This window comes from Daphnia pulex, chromosome 10 (assembly GCF_021134715.1).
Source record: "Daphnia pulex isolate KAP4 chromosome 10, ASM2113471v1".
NCBI classification, from domain to species: Eukaryota; Metazoa; Arthropoda; class Branchiopoda; order Diplostraca; family Daphniidae; genus Daphnia; species Daphnia pulex.
In genome coordinates, this window is record NC_060026.1 from 14,675,062 (window position 1) to 14,694,690 (window position 19,629).

General features: G+C 38.1%; 8 protein-coding genes across 16 annotated transcripts; 3 read left to right on the forward strand and 5 right to left on the reverse strand.

Annotated features, from left to right (window-relative positions):
* Nucleotides 1–141: 141 nt before the first annotated feature.
* Nucleotides 142–2,920, reverse strand: LOC124203984 (LIM and senescent cell antigen-like-containing domain protein 1). Of its 4 annotated transcripts, none has more exons than XM_046600953.1 (8): nt 2,789–2,920; nt 1,877–1,981; nt 1,703–1,815; nt 1,444–1,636; nt 1,242–1,383; nt 1,064–1,180; nt 858–999; nt 142–793 (listed from the first exon to the last, which is right to left on the reverse strand). In XM_046600953.1, exons 1-8 carry the CDS (start codon nt 2,836–2,838, stop codon nt 588–590), a joined length of 1,068 nt encoding a protein of 355 aa, XP_046456909.1. In that variant the 5' UTR covers nt 2,839–2,920; the 3' UTR covers nt 142–587. The 4 variants fall into 4 exon arrangements, with proteins under 4 accessions (XP_046456909.1, XP_046456908.1, XP_046456907.1 ...); XM_046600952.1 differs by lacking the exon at nt 2,789–2,920 and adding an exon at nt 2,583–2,707; XM_046600951.1 differs by lacking the exon at nt 2,789–2,920 and adding an exon at nt 2,508–2,680.
* LOC124203980 (protein SAND-like) lies at nt 2,763–5,617 on the forward strand. 3 transcript variants are annotated; one of them, XM_046600938.1, is made up of 11 exons: nt 2,763–2,898; nt 2,990–3,553; nt 3,614–3,750; nt 3,814–4,011; nt 4,068–4,162; nt 4,228–4,376; nt 4,446–4,624; nt 4,699–4,819; nt 4,903–5,187; nt 5,269–5,355; nt 5,423–5,617. In XM_046600938.1, the coding sequence occupies exons 2-11, from the start codon at nt 3,170–3,172 to the stop codon at nt 5,474–5,476; spliced, it is 1,689 nt and encodes a 562-aa protein (XP_046456894.1). In that variant the 5' UTR covers nt 2,763–2,898; nt 2,990–3,169; the 3' UTR covers nt 5,477–5,617. The 3 variants fall into 3 exon arrangements, with proteins under 3 accessions (XP_046456894.1, XP_046456895.1, XP_046456892.1); XM_046600939.1 differs by lacking the exon at nt 2,763–2,898 and having other exon boundaries at nt 2,976–3,386; nt 3,447–3,553; XM_046600936.1 differs by lacking the exon at nt 2,763–2,898 and having other exon boundaries at nt 2,976–3,553.
* Nucleotides 5,618–8,478, reverse strand: LOC124203979 (phosphatidylinositol-3-phosphatase SAC1-like). Its single transcript, XM_046600935.1, has 12 exons — nt 8,318–8,478; nt 7,926–8,226; nt 7,724–7,855; nt 7,542–7,653; nt 7,274–7,461; nt 7,063–7,218; nt 6,924–7,003; nt 6,617–6,854; nt 6,304–6,540; nt 6,138–6,224; nt 6,005–6,065; nt 5,618–5,942 (listed from the first exon to the last, which is right to left on the reverse strand). The coding sequence occupies exons 1-12, from the start codon at nt 8,341–8,343 to the stop codon at nt 5,794–5,796; spliced, it is 1,767 nt and encodes a 588-aa protein (XP_046456891.1). The 5' UTR covers nt 8,344–8,478; the 3' UTR covers nt 5,618–5,793.
* Nucleotides 8,479–8,572: 94 nt separating this feature from the next.
* Nucleotides 8,573–12,139, reverse strand: LOC124203990 (casein kinase II subunit alpha). 4 transcript variants are annotated; one of them, XM_046600963.1, is made up of 8 exons: nt 11,878–12,139; nt 11,441–11,585; nt 11,252–11,363; nt 10,793–11,174; nt 10,493–10,721; nt 10,280–10,428; nt 10,027–10,110; nt 8,573–9,405 (listed from the first exon to the last, which is right to left on the reverse strand). In XM_046600963.1, the coding sequence occupies exons 2-8, from the start codon at nt 11,533–11,535 to the stop codon at nt 9,359–9,361; spliced, it is 1,098 nt and encodes a 365-aa protein (XP_046456919.1). In that variant the 5' UTR covers nt 11,536–11,585; nt 11,878–12,139; the 3' UTR covers nt 8,573–9,358. The 4 variants fall into 4 exon arrangements, with proteins under 4 accessions (XP_046456919.1, XP_046456920.1, XP_046456921.1 ...); XM_046600964.1 differs by having other exon boundaries at nt 11,441–11,571; nt 11,878–12,104; XM_046600965.1 differs by lacking the exon at nt 10,027–10,110 and having other exon boundaries at nt 11,878–12,104.
* Nucleotides 12,140–12,280: 141 nt separating this feature from the next.
* Nucleotides 12,281–14,724, forward strand: LOC124203988 (uncharacterized protein C18orf63-like). Its single transcript, XM_046600960.1, has 5 exons — nt 12,281–13,531; nt 13,597–13,762; nt 13,820–13,916; nt 13,983–14,525; nt 14,592–14,724. Exons 1-5 carry the CDS (start codon nt 13,099–13,101, stop codon nt 14,598–14,600), a joined length of 1,248 nt encoding a protein of 415 aa, XP_046456916.1. The 5' UTR covers nt 12,281–13,098; the 3' UTR covers nt 14,601–14,724.
* A 17-nt stretch (nt 14,725–14,741) lies between these two features.
* Nucleotides 14,742–15,892, reverse strand: LOC124203997 (uncharacterized protein C18orf19 homolog A-like). The gene is made up of 3 exons (XM_046600973.1): nt 15,342–15,892; nt 15,139–15,287; nt 14,742–15,067 (listed from the first exon to the last, which is right to left on the reverse strand). Exons 1-3 carry the CDS (start codon nt 15,752–15,754, stop codon nt 14,871–14,873), a joined length of 759 nt encoding a protein of 252 aa, XP_046456929.1. The 5' UTR covers nt 15,755–15,892; the 3' UTR covers nt 14,742–14,870.
* Nucleotides 15,893–16,135: 243 nt separating this feature from the next.
* LOC124203992 (GMP reductase 2-like) lies at nt 16,136–18,293 on the forward strand. The gene is made up of 7 exons (XM_046600967.1): nt 16,136–16,505; nt 16,793–16,912; nt 17,087–17,152; nt 17,215–17,406; nt 17,467–17,655; nt 17,712–17,914; nt 17,982–18,293. Exons 1-7 carry the CDS (start codon nt 16,419–16,421, stop codon nt 18,178–18,180), a joined length of 1,056 nt encoding a protein of 351 aa, XP_046456923.1. The 5' UTR covers nt 16,136–16,418; the 3' UTR covers nt 18,181–18,293.
* Nucleotides 18,294–18,312: 19 nt separating this feature from the next.
* Nucleotides 18,313–19,480, reverse strand: LOC124204000 (mediator of RNA polymerase II transcription subunit 6-like). The gene is made up of 5 exons (XM_046600976.1): nt 19,333–19,480; nt 19,092–19,251; nt 18,857–19,031; nt 18,721–18,793; nt 18,313–18,663 (listed from the first exon to the last, which is right to left on the reverse strand). The coding sequence occupies exons 1-5, from the start codon at nt 19,346–19,348 to the stop codon at nt 18,356–18,358; spliced, it is 732 nt and encodes a 243-aa protein (XP_046456932.1). The 5' UTR covers nt 19,349–19,480; the 3' UTR covers nt 18,313–18,355.
* Between the last annotated feature and the right edge of the window lie 149 nt (nt 19,481–19,629).

Here is a 19,629-nt window from a genome sequence, read left to right on the forward strand (position 1 = left end):
ACTATTTTGAGCGCCTTCTCTTTTGTGACCTATCATGATTGTGGATCTTATCATTTAGGTAAATGTCTGTCTTAGCATCTTGAACAACAGATTTTTCCCATTCATGACCTGTGAACGCATTGATAAAATTGTAAACGCTACTGTGAGATTATTAGTTTATTACATGTTTAAAAATCATTATTCGGAAGACACGTCAGCAGTTGTTAAGATATTTTGTTGTTTTTTGTGAACTTGAAAGTGATTTCAATGAGGGAAACATTTTAAAAGTGTGACTGTAGCTTACAGAAATAAGCGAGAAGTGAAGTAAAAAAACACGAAAATCCTGTAGAATTTAAATATGAATAATTCTTGTACTTACTCTAATCGGCAGACGTAAAGTCATTAATCGCTTAACTTGTAATTAAAAAGTTTGTGGTCTTATCTTTGATACAGTAAAAGCAAGGCACCTTGTGAAGGAAAAAGAATTTTAAAATTCAGCATATTTATCAATTTAGTAATTTACTAGGAGTAAGAATATTAAAAGGTAAACAAGAGCCGGAAAAAAAAACGAATCCAATTATGTTGATTCGTTACTTATTTTTCCCATACTAATTCGCTGCAGAGCTTTTCCTCGGGCTAGTCTCGTAAGCTTTCTTCAAACGCTTCCGAAGTTCAGCCGGAAATTTATCGAAACATTTTTTACAAGTCGGTTTCAAGTCGAATTCGTAGAACTTGGTTTTCTGCGACATTTTTGTGTCACAAACCGAACAAGCGAAATGGTGAACACACCAGGCTTTGTTCAATGCGGTAAACACTGAAAAGAAAAGCCAATCAAGGTGTTAATGTCTTAAAAGAAGAACATGTATAAAATGCTTTACCATCTCCTCCAATAACTTGATTGCAAACGAAGCAAAGATTGCCGAAAAGCTGATGATAATGGGTTTCGCAATAGGCAAGACCCTTCTTCTCATAATGGCGATTACCCAAGAACGGTTTCTCGCATTTGGCGCATACGAAATGCTACAAATCAATCCATTGTAATAGGTAAATTTAATCCCTGTGATGATTTCATTAAGTTTTATACCTCAACATGAAAATGCTTTCCTAACGCCGTAACGACACGCTCTTCAATTGGACGACGGCAAGCACCACAAATTGGAATACCCATTTTGTCGTGGCATCTCAAGCAATACAACTCGTTCTGTGTAAATTTTAAACAATTGTCACAAAGATATTAAATGTTAAAAAATAATGTGAAATACCATCTCATTAGCGGTGAAACCTGGTCTGCTTTTAACTTCACGTGCGTCCGCGTTGAGTTCGATTCCGCAAGACGAACAGTTGAAATGATAAGGATGATAGACTTCGCCACGGAAACGTAGCGGACGATCATCAATCATAGAGCTAAATAAAAATAATGATCCTTAGATTCCGATGAAATTTTCAACTATACACAGCACTTACTGGCACTTATGGCAGACATGTTTTCCCAAGCTGGCGGCTTTTGCTCGAGCGTTACAATCGTGGCAGAGTGCCTTATTCTGGTGACGAATGAACCCCTGGTCGGCTAGTTCTTTGTCACACATCTCGCAGAGGAAGCACTTGGGATGCCAATTGGCATTCATTGCTTTAATAACACGACCGATGATAAATTCACCTAAGAATACAAAAAATGCGTTATTATTTAAAAATCTATGAATTAGTCAATCGATTTAACGCTTACCACAGCGACCGCAACAAGGAGCAAAGAGCATCTGAAAATCATGCTCACAATACTTGCGACCCTCAAACTCGTAAAAAATTCCTTCTGGAAAGGAGCGAAAGCATTGAGCGCACCTGTGAAAGATTAAGAAATTAGAATTCAATTTCAAGTAAAAATGTTGGTGTGAGTACTTACACAAAGCACTGGGGATGCCACAGCTCTCCATTTGTATTGACAATCTTTTCATGAGGCTCAAAACCATAATCACACCTCACACATTGGGTGTTCTTGTACATATCGCTTTAAAGTTCAAACCATTATTAGTTTCTTGAAATTCAGAATGTGTGAAATCTACTATACTAACTGTTAAACCACAATACCTATCAATATTACTAGGTTTAAGGTTTCTAGAAGGAAGTTTAGGAGGGCTGTTAGCATAAGTATTTTTTAAAATGTAAGTTTGAACTGAATTCAAGCTAGGTATCTGAGGAAGTGGTTGATTTTGAATTCCCTTCGGAACATCATTAGATGTAAGGTCTTCAAGCAAACCCTCAAGTTCATTTACTTCACTTGCACTTGCACTTGGTTTCATCTTATCCTCCATTCTTCTAAGGTAAAGGTTACTATTTTCAAAGGGTTTAAGAACAAGAATGTTAGGTCTTTTTGCCATGGTGAAAAATGGAGTTTCTTCAGTGAACACAACCGAAATGTCCAGCAATTTATGGGGTGAAGAACGGCAATTGATAACTAAATGTGTTATCTCATGTGTGGCCACTTCAAGAGCTTATTAATATCAGTAATAGTATTTATCTTATCAATAGCTTACCCAGGCGGCATTTGAAATGAACACAACGATAAAATAAACTCAATAACTATAAGAACTTCAACAGATTGTAGAGACCTGTGGACGAAATCGGGTGCTAACACCAACACAAACCGCGCCCGTTCAGAGATCAGCCCAAATAAGGAGATAATTTTGTGAAAAAAGTGAAAGGGACTAAAATGCGGGAAAAAAGCTAAGAGAAACGCAAAAATACTATGTGCTAAAATTGATAAAATTCCTTGTAAAAAAATTAACATTTGGTTCTCGCATTTTTTAAAATTTACCTTAATTCGGATTGAGCCCCGACGAATTTCGAAATCGTTGTTTTAGACATTTCCCTTCTTTTTCTTTATCATTTTACCGCATCTTCTAAATCCACGATTTACTGCATCCGGTCCGTATTATAATGTTTTGATTGACTTGTAGAGCCATCTGGTGGTCATTCAACGAACTCGATTAATTAATTGTTGTCTTTTCGATATCAGTATATAAAAAGCACACCATTACCTTTGTAAAATTAATTTTCTCTGCATTTGTGACGTTTTTCAATTATCGGAACTTCAACCCATTTTATTGTGACATCTGACATTAAACGCCGCCCTCTGTACACGCCCCTTCAAAACACGCCGCCAGGTGATGTAAGAAGCATAATTTTGATAGTAAACATGGCTTCAGAAGTAGTAGATTGCGAAATTATTGTTTCGAATTCGGTTAACAATTTTGATGCAGCTACTAGCTCCAGTCATGGAATTCTTGACAGCAGTGATCCATATGAAAGTCTAAATAATTTAAGCGGTACCAGAACAAATAGTGATTCCAATGATGTGAGCTTAAACATACAACCTCCTGCAGACCCCGGTTGTACTGATGGTTTTCAGAACGGTGATGTCGGATTATTAGAAATTGCCGTTGAAGCTCAACCTGATTTGATTTTTGAATCAGATCTTGTCTCCAATAACCAAGACCAACAATTTGTACGGCCCAGGGTCTACTTAGAACGAGAGTCTTTCAGCAATCAAAATGAGGATTCCATATCACGTACAACCAATGTGAGATTTACTGAGTAATAATCTCCCCTCAAGATTTGTTAAAAAGCATTAATGAATCAGGCTTCATCAATCTTGGAAGAAAATTCCCTGCCAGCTGCTGCTGGTGATGAAGAGAGTGGATCAGACTCCTTGCTGTGGAAAAATCAAAAGAAACATTTCTTTGTCTTGAGTGAAGCAGGAAAACCCATCTACACAAGGTTGGGTTTGAATTAGCTATTTGTCATTTTTTATAATTAATTGTTTTCCTTTTTAAATTACAGACATGGAAATGAGGAGCAGCTTGTTACCTTATTTGGAGTGATGCAGGCACTTGTTTCATTTGTGGAAGATGGGGAAGACTCCATGGATATGATTTTGGCTGGTGATACCAAATTTGTTTTTCTACACAAAACACCTCTTATTTTGGTAGCTGTTTCGAAATTACGAGATAGTGTACTTCAGTTACAGCTGCAATTAGAGTAATGCAATTATAAATTTTTTAGTTAGTTTCAAATCTAAATTGCTGCCTTTTTAGGTATATCTTCAATCAAATCTCTAGCGTTATTACTCGAGCACACCTTGAAAAAATCTTTGAGCAGAGGCGAAATTACGATCTTCGGAGGCTTTTAGGTATGCCTTGACTTCTTAGTAATCGAGTTAAAATCTTTCCTTTATATAATTATTTGTTTTTTTAGCTGGTTCCGAACGACTCATGGATAATTTGGTCAACTACATGGACACCGATTTTTCCGTTCTACTTGGTGCAGTCAAATGCCTACCGATGCCTTCTTGTGACCGAGATGCGGTCACGCAAACTATCCATCAACAATGTAGCAAAATTAAGGTGTCTTTACAGTTAGAATTCAAATGCTCACGTCTCGGGTGACTAAACATTTTCTTTCCGTTTTTACAGGGCTTAGTCTTCACTGTGTTGATTGGTAACAATCAGTTGATCAGTTTGGTGCGTGTTAACAAAAAGCACCTGCTTCATCCCTCTGATGTACATCTAATCATCAATCTAGTAAACTCATCCGAAACATTTAAAACGGCTGAAGGTTGGACCCCCATATGCCTTCCACATTACGATCCGAGGTCTGGCCCTTATCCATTACAAAACTGCAAAATCAGACATTTTTATTTGTTAATTTTTTATTTTCTCGAATTAGAGCGTTTTTGTACGTTCATGCGTCATACCTGAGTGAAGATTGTCAAGCGTGCCTGCTCTTTTTTACTACCGATCGTGATTCTTTTTTCAGTCTTTCCGATGCCAAAAAGAATATCGTCGATGTAAATTTTTTTTTTTTTTTTTTTTTTTTTTTTTCAGTTTCTTGGCTGCTTAATCTAATCGATATTTTGGTTCCTTTGTCCAGAGACTACGACGCCACAATAACATTCTCGAATCGATCACTCTGGCTTTACATTCGATCTGCCCTATCCTTAGTCAAGTGGGCTGTTCGGATATCCGACATTTTGTGTACAAGTCAAGATTGTCTGCTCAGTACACTTATTCTAATAATGGTCCGCCTTATCAACATGAACAAGGGCAGCTCTATTTAATGGATCTCTACCGACATGTTCACGGTCGCATGCATTCTCCATCACGCCCATTGAAAATGATGTGTCACACTGCTGAAAAAGAGATACTTTTTGGCTTGGTAAGTTGTTTCAAAATAAAATGGCTCACCTTTTTTAGATTTACTTACTAATAATATGATTTATCTTCAATATCTTATCAGGTTACTCCTACTTATGAACTATATATGGTCGTAGAGCCGATGACGACAAAAGCGGCAATAATGAACGCGGCCAATGCTATACTTAAGGTAATTGAATGGCTCCGATGTACTGAATCCACATTTATAGGTTGATTGTTATTATGTTCCCCTTTAGTGGAGTAAGCGTGAAGAAGAAATCCACTTCATCACTACTTCAGGAAGTTGGTAAAGTACCGAATGCAGCCTTCCTTTACATTCACCTTCGTTTTTCATGCATCATGATATATTTAGACTTCCAGATTTATCTGTTATGGTTGTGTTAATATTCATTCCATTTGTGATACATTATAACTGCAAATGAGAAAACGAATCTTTTGTAGAATTTTTTATTGAAGTTCTACAATATATCTTTAAAGAACTATCCAACCAAGAGATGTGTGGGGACACTTAGTAGCCAATTGCAGGAAAAAAGGGTAAGGGCTTAAAACAAGTGATAGGAAGAGAAAATTTTTAGTGAAATATCGCCAACTTGTAAATGATTAAACTCTACAATTCCAGCTGTTTGGGTATTTGATTTCTGCGAACTAGCTTTGGCCAGTCAACAAATTCGGGGCCATTGACCACGATAAAATAAGAAGATGCTACTGCCATGCCCGACCAAAAAAGAAGATACAAAAGGCTTTCGGTGCTCAGTTCTAAGAAGAAAAAAAAAATTTAATATGTTTCTATTAATGAAATCTTTTAATAAATTATTTACCACTCGGGAGCAAGACGGTTACAAATACCATAGTGGCCGCGATACACCAGATTCCGGGAAGCTAGACGAAAAATAACAACATTCCACATAGTAAAAAAAAAAAGAAGTGAAAGGAAAACATAGTAATACGAACCAGTAAATATTTCCAACCACGATCGATACGGGGTGCAAGTCTGCCCTCTTCAACTACATAATTACCAAGAAAGAGGTCGATGGCATCCTGCAGAGGTAATAAAAGATTGTCAAAAGACACAGAAAGGTCAACCAAATGAGATAAATTCGAAGAAAAAGAAATGTACTTGTCGAAAACCATCAGCGAAATTATTCTTGTAGTAGCGGACGAGCGAATTGACTCCATCACGAAGCAAGCCAGCTTTGGTCCTTTTTCCAAGGCGAGTAAAATCAGTTTTTAAGGCTCCTGTACCCGAATACTGAGTCGAAATGACGTCAGCGTGATCGGCCCAAATATTCTTGAATAGACTTTCAAAATCTTGCTGATCTTCAACGCGCTGGCCTTCACTTAAAATGCCGAATTTCTGAAATTAATTCAAGATTGCACAAGACATTTTTTTTTTATAGTCTGGAGTCTCTAATTATTTAAGATAGAAATACCATGAACACTTGTTGAAGGTTTCGTCGGGCTAAGAGACTCTGTAAGACGTTGGTTCTGTCCAAGCAATCAATGCAATTCGTTCGGAAAACACCGTCTTGCTGGCGAACTACTGTTCCATCTTTAAGCAGCATGAAATATACATATTCCTCTTGTTCAGCGCTGACGCGGTCGAGAAGAATACTCAATCGATCGTAGCGCATTTTTCTACACTCGTGATGAAAATCAAAAGCTTCATATCTAATAAGCAATAAAATGTCGACGTTGAATGCAAATTTAACTAGTAGTGCTGTGATAAGATTGGCTTACTTTACAAATGGGCTTCGAAAGCTGTTGATTACATCTGAAAAGGCTTTTTCTAGTTTCCCTTCTGCTCCTTTTTGATCAATCTTAATGTGAAGAAATGTTAAAAAATAGTGATGCAATGAAATTTACTATAATTACTTACCAAGTTTAGGATAACTTGTTTCCCATAATTCAAAACTTGGAAATCGAAATGTCTGGAAAGTCCCTCCAGATGATTAGCGCCTTGTACCGCTTCGGGTTTCGGTTTGTATTTCAGGGTGGGCAATTGAGACCAAAAGATTGGAATAGATCCCCTAGTCTAAAGTGGATAAAGTTTTAGTAACGCACAAGAACACAATAACAAAACTTGTTACCTGAATAAAAGAGCATTTGTCGCCTTGATATTCGATAATTTGTTCGGTTTCAACGTAGTTGGCCACTTGACCCTCCTGATCTACGCCCCTCATGAAAAATCGAGTACCAGCTCTGTAACAGCATCGCCGTGAAATAAGCGTGTAGAGTAATTTCTTCCGGTTAACTGTAACGTGATGGGTCTGAACAACTGTTTTAAAACGGTAATGTTAGAAACTAGCTGGGAAAAATTAACACAGTTTTTTTAGCGGGAATAGAAAGTCAACTCACATCCTAGCATTACAGGTAAAACAAACTTTGCCATCTCCGGCTGACTGACCAGATCACGAATAAGATGACGATTCCAAACAAATCTTTCATCAGCTCTTTCATGTAATGGTATCTGAAAATTAAACACAACACATAAATTAATAGAGAACTTTTTTCAGCTGTTCATGCTGAATTTGACTAACCTGTAAAAATTCTGGCATAGTGTTGTGCAGCCTTTGCAGGGAATGTGTTAAATCATATGTATATGAGAAGTACAAGTGTGGAATATTGAGGACATGCTCAATCATTGCTGTGTACACTTTATTATCTGCAAGCTAAGATCAAAAGTTGAATATGATTATTTCAAATTGAATGAATGTTAATCTAAAGGTGACAAAATTTTACTTGTTCTTCATTGAGATGTAAAATAGTTCTGGCAAACGGTATGATTTCAGTTTCATCAACTTTCCAGATGTCTTGACCATTAACCATTCCAGCCTTTGAACATTTTGTGATGACAACCAGATAGGGGCCAGCGAGAAGACGAATGGTTCCAACAATTCCAAAAATTGATCTGCTCTTTGCAGTACTAGGGACATGTTTTCTACCATCAACTAAACTAAATTCATGGTTGAGTCTATCAATGACCAGAATGTTTGTTGGATTTTGACTGGGTTCAATAAAAAACTGATCGGAAGTTTCGTGCCTGATAACAAATAATCGTGATGAATTATCAATTAAATAAAACCCCATTGAAAATTTGAAACACTTGATACATAAAATAATTAACCACTTACAGTATTAAGCTATCATATACATCCATATTGAAGACTTTGAAGTTTCTTTGAAATTGGCAGTCACCACTTTTGAGCGAACCTCTAAACTTGCAAATTAAAGCTCCACTGCCGATAACTGGGACTGATTACTAGTCTGCTCTGGTCTTCTGTCAAGACGAGACAGGTTTTACCGGTAGGGAAGGGAATATCTAATTTCATTTTACACGACCAATAGATGGCGTTCATTAAAAATTTAATAGAAAATAGAATCACTGATTTGCGAAACTGAAGATTGTATTGACGATTACTTATTACACAATATACGATTAGACACTACATCCCTTTTAAAACTCGAACCCAAAATTATCTATAATTGGCAAGGACTTCCAAGCCAAAGCTGTTTAGTAGTAGAAAACGTAATTTTAAGCATCCCTCTCGCTAACTTACAATGTTCATGGACTTGAGGAATTATGGAAATGAGACGAATTTCATCAGAATACGACAAAAATGCCAAATATTTGAATACAAGCAAGAGAGAGATGCGGATCTCGTTCAGTTCCGGTGATGATAAAAGGGGGAACGCTTAATATTAAGGAGCGGATTACGGGAGGACGAACTTTTGTGGCACTCATCGTTACCCAGACAAAAAATGTTCAAATATTAGGTTTCATGCAGTACACATGACATGGTATGGTGGTGGTGGTGGGAAGTAAAAGGATGAACAGGAGAAGACAGAATCTTTAAACATAGGGAAAAGAACACCACAAAAAAGTATAGAGACTGTACACGTGTTTAAACAGCAGTTGCTTTTGGCGTTTCTTATCAACCGGCCAGGATGCAGTTCATGTGAAAACCGTCTTTACGTACAGTAATGTAATAAGATGGTACTTAAATTTATTATTATTTTTTTAGCTCCATTCACTTCTTTTCATGGTGTTAAGGGAAACAAAATCGTCTCTTCACTAACACCTCTTCCACTCCCAATTCCACGTCACTATTAGTTGACAGGTACAATCGTTTTTTTCCCCAGCCAACTACACGGCAATTGTCTCTCGGTGAATTCTACTGTGAAGGTCCACCTCCGCTTGGTCCTGCTCCGCCACTTGTACCTGCTCATAGAAAAATTCAAACATATTACCAACTGTTATAATTTGCCTTTCATCATGGGTTATAACAGACTTCTTCCAAATTACGCTTCATCGAATTCTTTACGAGAATGAAAATGACATTAGTTTATACGTTGCAAGGAACATGTGTATTGACGGCCACTGATACACTTGAACGTGAAAGTGAATGAAATGACAATGTATTGAAAGTGAAAAAAAAAAAAATTAAGGAGCATGACCTAAGAACTGTGTGTATAGAGGCGGGGAGAAGGAGAGGATGAAGAAGGGACAAAATCAAAGATACACTTCCAGAGAAATGGCGTTCCCTTGCAAGATATTTGTCATTTCCACTCTCGTTAGATTAGATAAAGGGCAAATGGGTTGATGATTTGTATTGGACAAAAAAGGAGGGATGGGATGGGAGATGTGGCTGCCCCACATGTTGCCGTGTTGAACTTGTAAGTAGAGGTGTCAACATAAACAGGTGTGGACAGGGACTATGAACGTAGCGAAAGAGGATAATAGTGGAAGGGTTTTCGTAGCTGGTTTCGGACTGAACATTTGTTGTCATTATTCCCTTCGCAGTCTCCCTCCCTAACCGGTGGATTACAATGGTTTACTCACCGCCTCCTACCGACGTTCCAGGTGGTAAGAGTGTCGGAGAGGTTGACAAACTTGCCAGTCGATTCTGTTCTTTCACAATGGGGTCTACGTACGATTCAAAAAGTAAATATTACAAGAAAATGTCAACTAGCTCAAAGTTTACTGATAACACCACCAAATAAATATTCGCTATGACTAATGCTTCTTTGATACGTATCCCAATGACCTATCCACTTAATCAACTATTGAATATTAAAATGTGTTAAATACTTACAAAAGTAAGGATGATCCATGGCTTCACGAGCCGTGAGCCTCTCCTGGTGATCATACCGTAAAAGTTTGTCCAAAAAGTCCAAGGCTTCAGGTGAAATCAAATGCTGGTTTTCACTGTGCACGAAGCGTTCCCACCTCTTGCGTGAATGTCTGGAAATGGAATGAAGGTTAGGAACACGGAATAAATGAACAAGCTTCCCGAAATCATTTATACCTGCCGAGGATATCATTGAACCTTGGATCAAGTTCAATTTGATACTTGTCAAGATACTCAAAAAGTTCTTCTGTACCCAGAACTTTGGCGATGCGGACCAGCTGGTCGTAGTTATCATGACCATGGAAGAAGGGCTCTTTGCGAAATATCATTGAAGCTAACATGCAACCGAGTGACCACATATCAAGGGAATAATCGTACATTTGATAGTCCACCAATAACTCTGGTCCTGTGTTTAAAAGATAAAATATAAGTAAACGCACAATTTTGTGTTGTTGCTTTTAAAAATCTAAAAGGAACCTTTGAAATATCTTGAAGCAACTCTAACGTTGTACTCTTGGCCAGGATGATAAAATTCCGCTAAACCCCAATCGATCAATCGAAGCTTACGATTTTCATGGTCGATCATAACGTTGTGAGGTTTAACGTCCCGATGCATAATGCCCATACTGTGGCAGTAATCCAGGGCTTTTAACAACTCGTACAAATAGAACCGAATATCGTAGTCCGTCAATGTCTGGTAAAGTAACTTGAAATCCGTGTTGTTGACATGTTCGAAAATCAATGCCGGAGTTCTTGACACAGGATCTTTAACCACCGCTTGTAGAGTAATAATGTTGGTTCCGCCACGCAAATTTTCCAAGATTTTTATTTCGCGTTTAATCTTCTTCTTTTTGACGGGCTATAACATAATTTTTAAACACAATCACTTGGTTATGATCACTAGAACTAAGTTTGATCTTATAACAATGTTTTTACCTTGAGGATTTTTACAACACACTTTTCGTTGGTAACTACATTGATGGCTTCAAAGACTTCACTGTATTTGCCTCTGCCTAATTTCCTAACAAGTTGGTAGTCATCTTGCTCCCTAAAGATGTCAATTTTAATTATAATGATTGCATTGCATGGTATATGCAAGGATATATGGCTGGAGACTGAACTTACCCCCATTCAATGACATGCGATTCATAGTCCCAGTATTCTCTTGCTCTATGCAAATTCACATCTGCATAAACCCTAGCTTGACTGGCTAAAGGCATGGTGGAAAATGTAGATCTGCTTGGTTCACACCTTCCCTGCTTAAAGGCACCTAAATGTAAAATTAATTTTGTAACACATGGGAACAACACCACACCAAACTGGATAAACTGATAGCTCGCACTTCAATGCCCTGAAGTGCTCAATTTTATCACTGGCTTTAGAACAAACAACTTCATTTTAGGGCAGTTAACTTTTTTACTTTCTTACTGCACTCAGGTGTTACCATATTTTAACTGAATGTACAATATGTTGGGTCATCAACAAAGGATATGACCGGTTTAGGTGGACGAAAAAGTTGAAGCCTCGCGGCTAGTCCACATAGTACTTTGGCATTTTCTTACCTGCAAGATGGAAGGTGTTTGAAATAAATCGGTTGTTGTTTGGCGTTGGACAGAATCTAATAGCTCGGCCGGCAAGAAGAAAATTTGAAAACGAATATCGAAAAATCTTTGCGTAGATTACAATGTCAGCAGCCACAACGTATGAAACTTTTCACGTTCATTTGTCGAAGAAAGTTACCCAGCCTTGCGACGCTCCCACTCCCAGCCAGCTAAAAAAGCCAGCGACTAGTTCTCTCTGATGAAGAGCATGGTGGCTCAATAAGAAGTAGTATCGTTTAAAGCCGCCAGATGCCCACGTAATACCAAATCAGTTGAAAAAGTATCGTTGAAAAAGGCTTGTTAGCTAATGATTCTATCTGCAATTGCCATTTAATGCTTTTGATTTAATGGCGAGAGTATTTTAATGAATTACATCAGAATTGAACAGCAGCTTTCGATAAACGTTTTGGAAATTTTACTCGAATTCCGAGGTTTTAAGTGCCATCTTACGGCGTTACACTCAATCGAGGAAACGCGTGACGACAGAAAAAAATGGCCGGTCAACCGATCGCCGAATAGCTATCTCCTCAATTTATTATTTATCTCTCAGCCCTGACGTCCGCCCTTTGGGTTGATGATGGGCAACAACCCGTTTCCTGCAACCTTATCTCATTATGCATCTGAAACATTTTCTTGCATACCTTCTTTGCGCCCTTCTTCTACTTAATATATATTGTTTGAAGAGCACGACGAAACTTCTTTTGGCCTTTTGCAACGTGGGACATATAGCAAAGTGAATCTTTGTCGAACAGATGATATCGCATATTTAGAACATTAGTCGCCTCAATACCAACAATCCAATAGCATACCAGATTAGATTTTGCCTAGCGGCAAACACTTCAACCATGTTGAATTCAAATAGCAATCTTTTTTGGTTTTTACACACCGTAAACTATTTAAAGTATTCAGTTCGCCAAATAAAAATAAATACAAATACATAATAACGTGCATGCAAGTAATAACTATGGGAATTTTGACAAGGAAACGACGGAGGTGGGGATTCGAAGGCTTCTATCCCTTCCTTCTTTTTTCAGAGTGTTCTACGGCGAAAGAACATGTCAAAGCTTTTCTTGCCATGCCCATGTGCTGCAAACGGATTAGAACGTCGGCCAGTCTAAACTTTACGGGACACGAAGGCTCTTCTTTTGTTGATAAGCTCTCGCAAGAAAAAGAATATTCGACATGATGAAGTGCATTTGCACGATTCATACTCAACATTTAGTCGACTGGAAATATTCGCAGTTTCATTTGAATGGATCGATCACAGGAAAAGAAGCTTGTCACTACCTTATTTCTCAACGTAGTCAACTGTTTTGCAACCCCATAAATCAGCACCAACAGAAAATTGGCATTCTCTGCCATGTTGAACAACAAAATGGACTTTTCAAAGAACTAATTCAACTTGATCTGATATCCCCGGCGTCCAAAATATTCACTCGGGTGGCTTCTCTCGAAGACATTAGATTTTCAGTTGCGTACACACTCTCTGTTCGACTCGCTGTAGCTTGGAATCCTGTCGGGAAATGGTTTATTCATCGAGAGCAGCAAAATTTTTTGGATGTGGAAGACACAAGTGAGACGTTTCAGGCAGTCCAATTTGAAATACGCTTATCAGGTGACCACAATTCAAATGCGATTGTAAATTAATCGAAAATACAATCTTTCTTTCCCTTTTTTAAGGATTCCTTATTGAAGTGTGGGTCCGCGGTGGAGAACTGAAGCTGTATCCGATTTCACCCCACAATTTAGTTATGAACTTGGAGGATCTCATCCGTTTCAGAGAAGATTCAAATGCAATCGTTAACTTTGAACCTAACCCTGATCACCGCTTCTTCTACTTGCCAAAGTAACTACATTATTGTTTGTTTTTACAAGTCGGATAACTCGCTTTTTTCCTAATTAGGGTTAGAGTCGGCACCTTAATTTCAGTCAGTCGAAACCTGCCTGAATCTTCTCCGTTTCGTAATTACGCTGACCTGTGCAACTATTGGCAGCAACAGGTGACAAATCATCAATATCGTGAGCAAGTGTTAACTTGGTAATTTACTGTTTTACTTTTCCTTTAGTACGGGTACAACTTGCCAGAGGAGTCGACTGGAATGGTATACTTTAACGTGGCATTTACAAACGTAGGACCGTCACGTATCATTTACACGTATCCATCTTGCTGCGTTTTTCTTGAGCCACCACTATCAGTCCCGATATCCAATAAGAAATCACTTTCCATCATTCGGCAATTTTGGAATTTTTTGGAACCGCTTCTCGCTTGTTTTCCCGGACAAATGATGGTGCAGCCTTGGTTGACTAATCCATTTGTGAGAATCCCGCTACAAGAAAAATGCGCCGAAGACCTTAAACAGGATGTCAAAATGAAAGCTCTCATTGGATGTGAAGAACAGATCGAAGGTACTTCAAAGTATTTTCCACAGGCACCTATTGAGAGTTTCACAAGAAAGCAAGAAAACAAGCCGTCCAACCCGAAAAAGACCCAATTCAAAAAGAAAACATCCGACTCCCCACGAATGACCAACAGTACAATCACACAATACTTTTCTAAGCAAAATCCGAACGTCAAGATCCGCCGCACTGCCACCAAAGTCACGTTTAAAGTATGTTGTTTTGCCAATTCAAACTTGCCATTTTCGTTCATAATCGGATTTATTATTTTTTTCCAGCCGATGTGATCGCGTTAAGAGAATAAGGAGGTTCATTAAGAAGCCTGAAAGTCATTATATCGTATAACCGGCCTTTAATTGTTACATGGTACCATGTAGTATCACCCTGGAGTTATTTAAGGGGTATTAACGCAAGCTACAAGCAGATTATTTTCCTGTGGAAGAGCCAAGCTCATCGTACATTTTTTTTTTTCAAAGAATTGTTGACTATGTAGTCTGATTTTGTCGTAACACAATAAACTGTCATATAACTTTCACAATGTATACATAAGGGTTATCTCACTTTTTAAGTTTTTTCTTGCCGAACGTCATCCGTTTCTTTAAATCAGTTCTATGTTGTCTTAGTTTTCCCCGGAAAACGTCACCTCGCTTGGAGAACTCATCCTTATGTTTTTGGTAGAACACCTGCATTTTCTCTTTGGATGCTGGTTTGATGTAGCCCCAGCGCGTAAGATAATTTATGGAAAGAGTGGTGCCTATGGGAATATGTATTGTATATTAACTTATCTAGAGTGTGATGGTAATGATGAATAAAATTGTAAGTTACCTCCAACAGTCACAGCATAACGTGCAGGACTGGCCACTTTATAGAGCGCATAAGTTAGGGCATAGTACCCCACACTTGAATTTCTAAGAGGATTTATGATTTTTTCACCAACTCCTATATTTTCTAGTAGTGCAACAACATCTAGGCCACTGTAACACAACAGATTAGGAAATTCCTAAAAAAACACATAAAGACGGTATTACTTTTTAACTGCAAAGTAGAAGCCACAGGTCCAAACGGCAGAAGTTGCAACATGTACAGGAATCAGGACATACCAATAGTCCTTGTACATTTGTTTAAATCTTTGAAAGAGTGAAACCTTAGCTGGAGGGCTATCAGAATTTGATTGGTCTTGTGCTTTACTCGGCACTTCACTCTTAGCCTTTTCTTGCTCTGACTGTTGGTTACCTTGAGCATTATAAATAGTTGAGATGTGTAGAGATTTGGAAAATGAATTACATGGCTTTCGTGAGTAGTATCGGTTACATAAATCGAACCGGTAAACATCACATGTCGGACGTTGAGTAGTCGGAAATTTGACAACTACAGACGCAAGTACCGGATGTGAACGAAGTAAATAGACTGAACTGATACATCGCGTGACTAAGGCAGACATTTAGTTTAAATGTATCAAAACTTTTCAAATGCAACAACAAAATGTAATTTCATGGCATGTGGACTCACGTATACCAATCTTGCCGAAACGTCGCAGCAGACGATTCTGATCGACATTAGGGTAACCATAGAAACGATTACATTTGAATGCAATTTGTTCATCCGTTTTTTATGATGTAAAAGATTATAAATAAGAAAGTAATTGTAACCTTGGTTACGCAATAAATTACTTAAATAAAAATGCATGTTGCCATTTAAAAAATCGAAGAAACGGCATCATGCAATAAAAATTCCCTTTTAAAATTTAAAATTAAATATTTGTGATCTGCCAAGTTTTTTTTTTCTTTTTTCACTTGACATTATCCAAAGAAAAATTCAAGTGAAAACAAAGGGAGTTTCTCGGCTGTTTTCCTGCTGTTCCCAAGCCAATTTATTTCTAGTCACAGACTTGCTTTCGTCGTGTGAGTGTGTCGTCTACCATTTCAGTTTAACTTCTTATGCAGTAGAGGTCGGTTGCCGGTTGGTCTTTAGCAGGTCTCAGCTTTCTTGTTGTTCGGTCAGACAGCCACTCTTTCTTCTTCAAACTATTTGATATCAAAGACATCTTGGTTTGAAGGGAAGAGTTTGACTTATTTGTTACCGTCTTACGAGGAAGGGAGAGAGAAATGCCACGAATCGACAATGACGTCAAGCTCGACTTCAAAGATGTCCTCCTACGTCCAAAACGCAGCACACTCAAGAGTCGTGCCGATGTAAGTATTATTTTCCCCCCATAATATTTCAATGTGGAGCTGCATCACTTTGATGTCTTCGGCTATCTTTAAAGCACAGACTACAAAGTTGACATGGGCTATTGTTTTTCGTATTCTATATGCTTGAAGTGAGCTGTTATCGCATTTTAGAGGTCATGTCTGCACCGAGAAAAACACGTGCGTTTCATTTACTTGGGGTTCAGTGACCTAAAAATTGTAGAAATTCTTAAAATGCTGTCTGTGGTCGATGAACTACAATACCCGATTAATATTTGTTTGTTGCATAGGTTGATTTGTTTCGCGAAATCAAATTTCGGAACTCGAAGCAAACTATTCGAGGGATCCCCATCATAGCTTCCAACATGGACACAGTCGGAACTTTCGAAATGGCTTCTGCCCTAGCTAAGGTATTAAGAAAATGTCGGTTGTAAAACCGGTGTATCCCATGGCACTTCCTGTTACTTTTCATGGTGCTATTTCCGTATTGTATTCACCGACTAGATTATAGTCGCTGTGTGCGCTTGACTGCCATCTCTTGATTTTTTCCCTTATCTAAATTTATTTATTTTTAAAAAAATCAGCATGGACTGCTAACAACCATCCACAAGCACTACCAAGTTGAGGAGTGGGTCGATTTTATGCAAAAGGTAAAAAATAAATCTTAGTTTTCATAAGATAATGTATCTAACAGTTTTATTCACGTTTTTAGAATAAAGATATTGCTGGATTCGTTGCTGCTTCTTCTGGCTCGGGTAAAGGGGATTTCGAGAAACTGTCCAAGATTCTGAATGCTGTGCCCGAGGTGCGCTTTGTCTGTCTAGACGTAGCCAATGGGTATTCCGAACATTTTGTCGAATTCGTTCGCAGTGTCCGGGAAGCCTTTCCTCAACACGTTATTATGGTAACTTAAAACTACCCAGTAATGCTTTGTTAAAATGCTAAAGGAATTTCCCACATACAGGCAGGAAATGTGGTCACTGGAGAAATGGTGGAGGAACTAATTCTTTCAGGAGCAGATATCATCAAGGTCGGAATCGGACCAGGCTCCGTTTGCACAACTCGTAAGAAGACTGGTGTGGGCTATCCTCAGATCAGTGCAGTCATTGAATGCGCTGATGCAGCTCATGGACTCGGTGGCCACATTATATCGGTAAGGAAGCAGTTTGATCACACACGTAAAATTTATACTGAAAATTTACGTTGTAGGATGGAGGGTGTACTTGCCCAGGTGATGTTGCTAAGGCCTTCGGAGCCGGAGCAGATTTTGTGATGTTGGGTGGTATGCTCTCTGGCCATGATCAGTCAGGTGGAGACGTGATCGAGCGAGATGGGAAAAAGTATAAACTCTTTTACGGCATGTCTTCCGCAACGGCTATGAACAAACACGTTGGTGGAGTCTCTGAATACAGGCGAGTAGTAATTTTAAAAAAATTAATGAAGAATATTTAAAATAAACCTTCGTTTTCTTCTCTACAGGGCTTCAGAAGGAAAGACTGTTGAGGTTCCGTATCGCGGAAATGTGGATGCAACCATCAGCGACATTTTGGGTGGTTTGCGTTCTGCTTGCACATACACTGGAGCTGCTCGCCTTAAGGAACTACCTAAACGGACAACTTTCATTCGCGTCACACAGCAAACAAATGAAATTTTCAGCGCTTTTTCGTCTGGGGATTGAAGATGCCGTCTAAATCTTTTTACATTTCATCTCCGCAATATTGCGCAATTATAGTAATCATGGTTTTGTGTGGTTAGCGTGTTTCTTAATACACTTCTATCTTCGATTCTGAATTAAATTTTCCAACTCTTATTTAAATAGTATGCAGTATTGTATCAACAGAATTACAAGTTAGTTACACAAGTCTGGGCTTTTTCTCTGGTGGAGGTTTGTTGGCTTGAGGTTCTGTTTTAACTTCTACCTTAACTTCGACTTTAGTATTTTCTTCTGTTAATGCTCTTTGTTCGGGTTGTTGATTGGTAGCTGGATAAGGAGTATTTTTAAGAGGAAACTTTTTGGCAAGGTCAGCAAGCAAAACGTTAACTCGATGCCTTTGGAACATGGAACCACTCTCCTCCTTTGCTTTTTCCTTCGAACTCTTTTTCTGTGCTTTCTTCTCATCTTCATCTTTCGATTCTGTCTCCTTAAACTCCCACCAATAACCTTAAAAATACCAAAATGATAATAAAATTTACTTAAAAAATGTAAGAAATTGTATACCTTTGCTTGGGTGATATCTTGAGTATGTCCTAGCTTCATCAAAAGCCCCTTGGAGATGATTGACTGTTGTAGACTGATTGAAAAAAAAATTCTAATTAGTTTAGACTGATACTAGAACATTTTCCGATTTTCTTACAATTCGAGAATTGATCACAGAACCAAGATCTGGTGCTTGATAGACTACACCAGCAATAATGTAGAAATCTGCAAGTGGAGTAACTACAGCTGCAGAATGCCTATGCTGCTTTCGAATTACATACAAAATTGGTTCTTGAACATGAAGAAGCATATACTCAAGTCCTGTCAAGTTACTGTTGAATTTTATAAATGATTAATAGTAAAGTTTTAATTGAATGTGGTTTGTAATATACTTGAGGTGTTCCATATTGAGACGCTGCATTTTGACAATTTCATTGTTGCAAGTTCGATCATAGAAAGGGTTTGTAGTTGACTGAAAGTAATCCATTACATTGGTAGGATTAAGAATGGGTATCCAAGCAGAGTCATGCCAAGAAATCCACAAAAGGTTATCTAGAATGCATGGAGGGAAAAAAGTTGTTTTTACATAATGGCCGATTGAATTGAGGTTTCCTTAGAGAATTGATGACCCACCTTTAGAATCACCCATTTCGAACCAAATTATATTCCTCCTTGTTGTTTGAACTCAAATTGATTTACACAAATTTTCATACGAGTGTGTAAACAACAATAATTTTATTTTGAAGTATAACGGTAAGAAATTAAGGCCTAGCTTAGAAATGCTACAAACAGTCAAGCAACGCCATCTATAAAAATCTTGAAACCAGAAAACAAGAGAATGGAATGGCCGCACAATTTTATCGTGAATTTTCGGTGGGAAAACGCTTTTCGTTTTGCCTTTTTGATCTTTTTTTTTTTCTTTTCACTTTC

Coding starts and splice junctions, on each gene's coding strand:
- LOC124203992 (XM_046600967.1), top strand. CDS start 16,419: ATGCCACGAATCGACAATGACGTCAAGCTCGACTTCAAAGATGTCCTC. Junction 17,407..17,466: donor TTCCTCAACACGTTATTATG/GTAACTTAAAAC, acceptor TCCCACATACAG/GCAGGAAATGTGGTCACTGG. Junction 17,656..17,711: donor TCGGTGGCCACATTATATCG/GTAAGGAAGCAG, acceptor TTTACGTTGTAG/GATGGAGGGTGTACTTGCCC.
- LOC124203980 (XM_046600938.1), top strand. CDS start 3,170: ATGGCTTCAGAAGTAGTAGATTGCGAAATTATTGTTTCGAATTCGGTT. Junction 4,012..4,067: donor CAGTTACAGCTGCAATTAGA/GTAATGCAATTA, acceptor CTGCCTTTTTAG/GTATATCTTCAATCAAATCT. Junction 4,163..4,227: donor CGATCTTCGGAGGCTTTTAG/GTATGCCTTGAC, acceptor TTGTTTTTTTAG/CTGGTTCCGAACGACTCATG.
- LOC124204000 (XM_046600976.1), bottom strand. Junction 19,032..19,091: donor CTCAATATGGAACACCTCAA/GTATATTACAAA, acceptor AAAATTCAACAG/TAACTTGACAGGACTTGAGT. Junction 18,664..18,720: donor AAGATATCACCCAAGCAAAG/GTATACAATTTC, acceptor GGTATTTTTAAG/GTTATTGGTGGGAGTTTAAG.
- LOC124203979 (XM_046600935.1), bottom strand. CDS start 8,343: ATGGATGTATATGATAGCTTAATACT. Junction 7,856..7,925: donor TACATCTCAATGAAGAACAA/GTAAAATTTTGT, acceptor TTTTGATCTTAG/CTTGCAGATAATAAAGTGTA. Junction 7,219..7,273: donor ACAAATGCTCTTTTATTCAG/GTAACAAGTTTT, acceptor TATCCACTTTAG/ACTAGGGGATCTATTCCAAT.
- LOC124203988 (XM_046600960.1), top strand. CDS start 13,099: ATGATGAAGTGCATTTGCACGATTCATACTCAACATTTAGTCGACTGG. Junction 13,532..13,596: donor ATTTGAAATACGCTTATCAG/GTGACCACAATT, acceptor CCCTTTTTTAAG/GATTCCTTATTGAAGTGTGG. Junction 13,917..13,982: donor GCAACTATTGGCAGCAACAG/GTGACAAATCAT, acceptor CTTTTCCTTTAG/TACGGGTACAACTTGCCAGA.
- LOC124203997 (XM_046600973.1), bottom strand. CDS start 15,754: ATGTCTGCCTTAGTCACGCGATGTATCAGTTCAGTCTATTTACTTCGT. Junction 15,288..15,341: donor TTCTACTTTGCAGTTAAAAA/GTAATACCGTCT, acceptor GTTGTGTTACAG/TGGCCTAGATGTTGTTGCAC. Junction 15,068..15,138: donor TTATGCTGTGACTGTTGGAG/GTAACTTACAAT, acceptor ATATTCCCATAG/GCACCACTCTTTCCATAAAT.
- LOC124203984 (XM_046600950.1), bottom strand. CDS start 2,351: ATGGCAAAAAGACCTAACATTCTTGTTCTTAAACCCTTTGAAAATAGT. Junction 1,982..2,061: donor AAACCTAGTAATATTGATAG/GTATTGTGGTTT, acceptor TGAACTTTAAAG/CGATATGTACAAGAACACCC. Junction 1,816..1,876: donor TGGCATCCCCAGTGCTTTGT/GTAAGTACTCAC, acceptor AATCTTTCACAG/GTGCGCTCAATGCTTTCGCT.
- LOC124203990 (XM_046600963.1), bottom strand. CDS start 11,535: ATGCCTTTAGCCAGTCAAGCTAGGGTTTATGCAGATGTGAATTTGCAT. Junction 11,364..11,440: donor TCGCATGTCATTGAATGGGG/GTAAGTTCAGTC, acceptor TGACATCTTTAG/GGAGCAAGATGACTACCAAC. Junction 10,111..10,279: donor CATGGATCATCCTTACTTTT/GTAAGTATTTAA, acceptor AATCGTACGTAG/ACCCCATTGTGAAAGAACAG.